The sequence below is a fragment of the Euprymna scolopes genome, chromosome 40 (genome assembly GCF_053919585.1).
Source record: "Euprymna scolopes isolate OS-2025 chromosome 40, ASM5391958v1, whole genome shotgun sequence".
In the NCBI taxonomy this organism is placed as follows: domain Eukaryota; kingdom Metazoa; phylum Mollusca; class Cephalopoda; order Sepiida; family Sepiolidae; genus Euprymna; species Euprymna scolopes.
Window position 1 is genome coordinate 15,871,122 of NC_136521.1, and position 6,000 is coordinate 15,877,121.

Sequence of the window (6,000 nt, forward strand, 5' to 3'; positions counted from 1 at the left end):
TTTTTCTTCATCAAACAGCATCACCATGGATCCACGTTGAGTTGTATGGGCGCCAAAATGAGTTCTTGTATTAGTTCAAGTGCCAGCACGCCGTCGATGGAATATAGCTGGGTATGTAGTTTTACTTTGAAATGTTGTTTTATGTTTTTTTATTTTCACTTTCTATACTGCCATATGTTTACACATGTCTGTGTTTTATTGTTTATCTGTTACTTTGGTTTCTTAATGAATTCCCTACTCTTTCCTGCTATTGCTCATATCAACTATTCACATTTGTATCACTCGCACTTAGCCAACAACAACAACAACAACAACAACAACAACAACAACAACAACAACAACAGAACGTGGTTATTTACTGTTTCGTGGTTTGAGTCCACAAGTGTAATACATTTTTTTCGTCCGTATTATTTGGTGAATAACGTGGAAACATTAAAGATGTATTTTATGACAGTTAAAACTTTACGTTTCTGAATTTTTGAGATGAGGGTTATTTTGATTTTCGGACTACTGTTCTCATCTTGAGTGTCATTTTTTTTTTTTACACAGTGATCACCACTTATCAAGGCCCGGAAGCCACTCAGGGATAATGGTTATTGCAAGTACATTACGTTAGTGAGGAGATTTGCTGAAATGTTTACTTAAGGGGGCGGTTCATTAGGAATTTGTTAACATTGGACTTGAAGACAACCAATTAAACAACTAAGAAAATATATATATTTGTGTTGAAGGAATTTTGTTCAGAAATTGACGCCAAAACAAACCTAGTTCTCTTTTTATATTTTTAAATAGGGATTGACAATTCATGTTATTTGGATTGTTCAGACTGCTGTTCTGATCTTGAGTTTTATTTTCACAACTTCCCTATTGATGTGGACTTCTGTACAGGCGTAATTTAAATTTATTCTGGTCATGACTGTCGAAACAAGAGCATGCTAAATACGTCAATTAAATAAATAGTTACCTTCGAAATTCCGTGTTGATTCTCAATTTCGATAGCATGAGTTCGTATTTCAACAAGATATAAGATCACATCGAGAGAAATGTTGAAAAATAGTACGTAAGAGAAAAACTTTCGTCAGAATAATCCAATTAAAACAAATATATCTCTGTTCACGTCTTTATTTATCCATCTTTTGCTCAAGTCTTAAGATTCGAGAAACACAAAACTTCAGCATATCACATGGCATAGCTATGAAGAATGTGTATACCGTTTTAATAACTGTACACACGAATGCATACACACAACTCAACAAAGTAAATTCATATTGCACCTCCGGTATATGTGATAATATCGATGTGATATATTTTTTCAAATCATTTGTGATATAATCGACGCCCCTATAATTGTTAGGAAATAAAAAATATAACCAAAACAAAGAAGGTATAAGTTTGTCAGTAAAACAGTGGTAGAGGAAGTTACTCATCAAGAAACACAAAAAACAGCTTAAATAGGATTGTTAATCAAGAACAAAAGATCGGTCAGTATATCGGTCAGTTAGCTTTAGGAGTTGTAAAATGTCTTGCGACAGTTATTGATAGTTTACGACAGTTAATAACAGTTTGCGACAGTTACTAACAGTTTATAAACAATCTTGGGGTTGAGACGGTTGAGAAAGTTAAAGTGGAGGGCATTTTTTCTAGGTTTGAGACAGTGAAATGCAGGTTGTAGCTCGGAGTTCATCGCAGTGTGTGATTCGGAGCAGATCGAGACGAGCTGACGGTAATTAAGGAACATGGCCTTGAAAGCTGTCGACCTGATAATATAGATGGTTGTTGATGGTGTCACACGCATCCCGAGTGCAAATAGTACTTTCAGAATGTGTCGGAGTTTGTGTTTTTTCTGTTTTGTTTTATTTAATTTTTTATTTTTTAGAATCCATGCGTATTGGCTTGAGAGACCGTGATACCGACAGAGGAGACGACAAAAGAGAATACCACGGAAACATTACGATCGGCTTGTAATAGCTAGCTCGGGAGCATATGTGTTGGTATTACGTCTCAAGAAAATCCTGATTTATTTTCGTGAATATTTTTTATTCTTTCAGACCGATATGCAGATGAGGTACATGGAGAGTTGCCGTCGGATTTTACCGTTTCTTGAAAGATCGTTGGAAATGCGGAATGAAGGTTGCATGTATTATATGGGCGATCAGGTAAATAACCGTCTTCTGAATGCTTTAATAGAGCCTACCGTTAAAATATTAACCTAATAAGTTAAGTTTCCATAGATCACTAAAGAAAATAATACCCTGCTCTTTTTTAACACTAAAAACAAACTCCTTTAAATTCAATGGTTTTTACTTTTGGATATCTTTGACCTGGTATATATATATATATATATATATATATATATATATATATATATATATATATATATATATATATATATACTAGCATGGGTGCCCGGCGTTGCCCAGGTGTTCTGAGGTGTTTGTTGAGCAAAAATAAACAAAAGAAAACGGTCAATTTTGACCCCTATTATAACCCCTTAAAATGTATTGTTTAGAGCTCAAATAAAGTTATTAAATTAGATCCATGTCCAAGGAACCTATATCTAAAATTTCACGTGTTTAGACCCAAAATTGTAGGAGGAGTTTGGTAGAGTTCTCAAAGATCAAATCGTTGAACTTTTACCGCTAAATCGCCAAATTTCTGTCCGAAAATCAATAACATCAAATTTCCCAAATCTCAGTACCCTGTATATCAAATTTCGAATCTGTAGGCTCAAAATTGACAGAGTTATTGCGTAGGGAAATGTAAACAGGCACACAGATAGACACACAGACACTTTCACTTTTATATATATACATATATATATATATATATATATATATATATATATATATATATATATATATATATATATATATATATATACATCTCGAAATTCCGGCCAAAATTTCAAGTTATATAGAAATATTCTCGAATTCGACTAGATTCATCTTGAGATGGTAAGAGGTTACATTGCCCAGAACGTTGTGAAAATGACACTGAAGATGAGTATAGTAGTCCCATGAATCCAAATATATATATATATATATATATATATATATATATATATATATATATATATATTATTATTATTATTATTATTATTATTATTATTATTATTATTTTCAATTTAGTAAGACAAAATTACGTTAAAGAAAAAATACCTTGCTTTATTTTTTTAAACTATAAACAAACTCGTTTAAATCCAATGGTTTTTAGTTTTGGATATTTTTAACCTGGAATATGTATATATATATATATATATATATATATATATATATATATATATATATATATATATATATATACATCAATTGAATAAAATCACAACCTATATGAATAGAAATTCACCTATTTTGGCGTTAAGCTCTTACAGCTGTTTCGTGAAAGGATGGACAATTACCTGTCGTCCATAGAACTGTAAATCTTCCATCTAGTCACTCCTCAGAGACGCTTGCAACTATTCCCAACTAGTTTTTCAATCCGTTGTGAACACGTTTATTTTTCCCTCCATATTAAATGGAGCTCATATTTATACTTAGTTTTTAGTTTCGTACAACACTTACAGTCAAGAACATCTTCTAATTACTTTGTTTTTAGTCTATTTTGGGGGCACTATTTTAAATTAGTCTCACTTTTTAAGGATATTCTAATTTAATTTTAGCTTTTATTTAGATTTCACGGGTTCGAGGAACGAATGAGAAATCGATCCAACCCTGAATTCAGGATCCAGGATAGAATATGTACAATTAAACATGGATTTGAGGTTTAAAAAAGATGGGGGATTATGTGAAAGTTAGTAAAACAATAAAAACTTCGTTATTTACGTCTAATTAAAACTTGATAATATTTACATGTAAAAAATAAAATGTGATAAATGAGTAATTTGGAGAAGTATGAAGCTAACGCTTATAATAATGAATTAAGGAACTGACACAAACAACATGTTTTTGCGTTTTTAAAAAAAACGGGAGATTATATTAAACTTAGTAAAACAATAAAAACTTTCTTTTTTACGTCTAAAAAAACCTTTAGATCTAAATCACTTCTAAAAACAATGTGATGAAAGAAGGATTTAAAAATTATATAAGCTCTAAGTTCACTAGGAATTTTAACTGCTACATTAAACCAAGTTAGGTGTTTCTGTAATTCTATCTTGTATTATAATTATTCATTTATTGTGGGTATTCCTCATTATCTATTATCATTATAATTTAATTTTACATTATCTCTGGTCTTAGTTTTTTTATTTTTTTATAGAATACTTTGCATCAAGCCTATTTTTATTTAGTCTGGATTAAGTTTAGATAACAGGAATTTATTTTTATGCAGACATCCTTGGATGATTTCTTTGCGTGAGTTCAGTAATTTGTCGTTTGTCATTAAAATATGATAAGATTCTAGTATGCATAAGCCGCACCTACCTGATTTTGATGGATAGTATTTTCTTGCTTTCCCTATAATGGACCATTTTAGTTCATACTTTATGTTTTTACTTATGAGATCTCTGACCCTTTCCCCAAGGGCAGTATCGTTTTTAATTTTCATATTTTTATTCAGGTTGATCTTTATTTGGTTATAAGTTTGGTTGGTTCTATCAATATTATTCCCATTATTTCTAATTATTTTAAATGATGCAACATGGTTACTATAACGCTGCTTAAACTTGCAACCAGTTGATCCAAGGTATGTTTCAGTACCAGCGTCCGTAACCACATTGCATCTGTACACTATGTCCGATATTAGACATTCTCCATTTAACGGGCATGATGCTGGAATTCTACAGTTACAACTGCTTGCGTTATTATTTACAGTGTTACCATTATTAGTTGTCTTCTCCATTTTTTCTATTTTGACTTTATTTGATCCTATTATGCTTCTTGTTAAGTTTGATGCTGTAGAGAACGATATCTTAACAGTGTTTTTGTTAATTATTCTGCCGAATTTACTTCCAGGTGGAAAGTTATTGTCTAATTTGCTTATCATATTTGCTTATTATCATATTTTTTCGAAATAAAATAAACAAGTTTTTCCTTTTACGTTTCTAAATTTTTTTATGAGGATTAGTTATTCGTATTATTAGGATTCATCGGATTACTGTTCTCATCTTGAGTGTTATTTTCATAAATGTGAAGTAAATAATGGATTCCTTTCGAAATTCCGCCCAAATTTCCAAGCTCGATAGAAACATTCCCGAGTTCGACAAGATACACCTGAAGAAGGTCGGGTGTTACATTGTCCAAAACGTTGGAAAAATGATACTCAAGATGAGAACAGTAGTCCGATTAATGAAAATAATACTTTTTCTTTTAATGTGTGTATTCTTACCCATTTTTAGTCACTGCACAGAATTTGAACTCAATAGTAAAAACAATTCGATAATTTTGCAACTTAATAGATTAATATTTTTCCTCTTTTCTTTCAGATGATGCTCTGCGACATTATGTGCTACTGTTGCCTGGAAAACCCGCTTATGGAAAACAGTAACTTGCTTTCCAATTATCCAAAGATGGTCTCGTTAAGAAACCGTGTGGCAAGCCATCCAAAGATTTCGATGTACCTTAAGAGGCGTTGCAATACAATGTGGTAATTCAATCTCCGTGCGGAATCCAAAGGATTTGGGAAAATCATGTTCTATGACGGCCACCTAATAACGGTTTCAATAGTCGACATTTGTTTATGACGTCATCAAACGATTTGTATTTAATTAAACTCAATGATACCAACAATTATAAATAAAATGACTCTTAAAATTCGTCTTTATCTTTATTGAATTTAAATTGGATTCTTCTATCTTGTGTGTTTTTTAGATGAGGATTGATAATTCGTTTTATTTAAATTGTTCTGACTACTATTCTCATCTTGAGTGTCATTTTTACACCGTTTAAGTCGATGTATTATTTTATCTTCAATCTTGTAAATCTTGTTGAACTCGGGAATCTGCATGGAATTTCGAACGGATATTTTTGTTTAATCCACGGTGGTATAATGTTCTTATTCTTTCAG

At 31.4% G+C, this 6,000-nt stretch overlaps 1 protein-coding gene across 1 annotated transcript in view; it reads left to right on the forward strand.

Annotated features, from left to right (window-relative positions):
• LOC145265742 (S-crystallin SL20-1-like) overlaps positions 1–5,629 on the forward strand; it is a 30,355-nt gene extending 24,726 nt beyond the window's left edge. The window contains exons 5-6 of the mRNA XM_080121796.1: positions 2,049–2,156; positions 5,420–5,629. Of these exons, the coding sequence (XP_079977922.1) occupies positions 2,049–2,156; positions 5,420–5,584 (273 nt within the window). The 3' untranslated portion in view covers positions 5,585–5,629. The remainder of the gene's footprint in view (positions 1–2,048; positions 2,157–5,419) is intronic.
• The last annotated feature ends 371 nt before the right edge of the window (positions 5,630–6,000 follow it).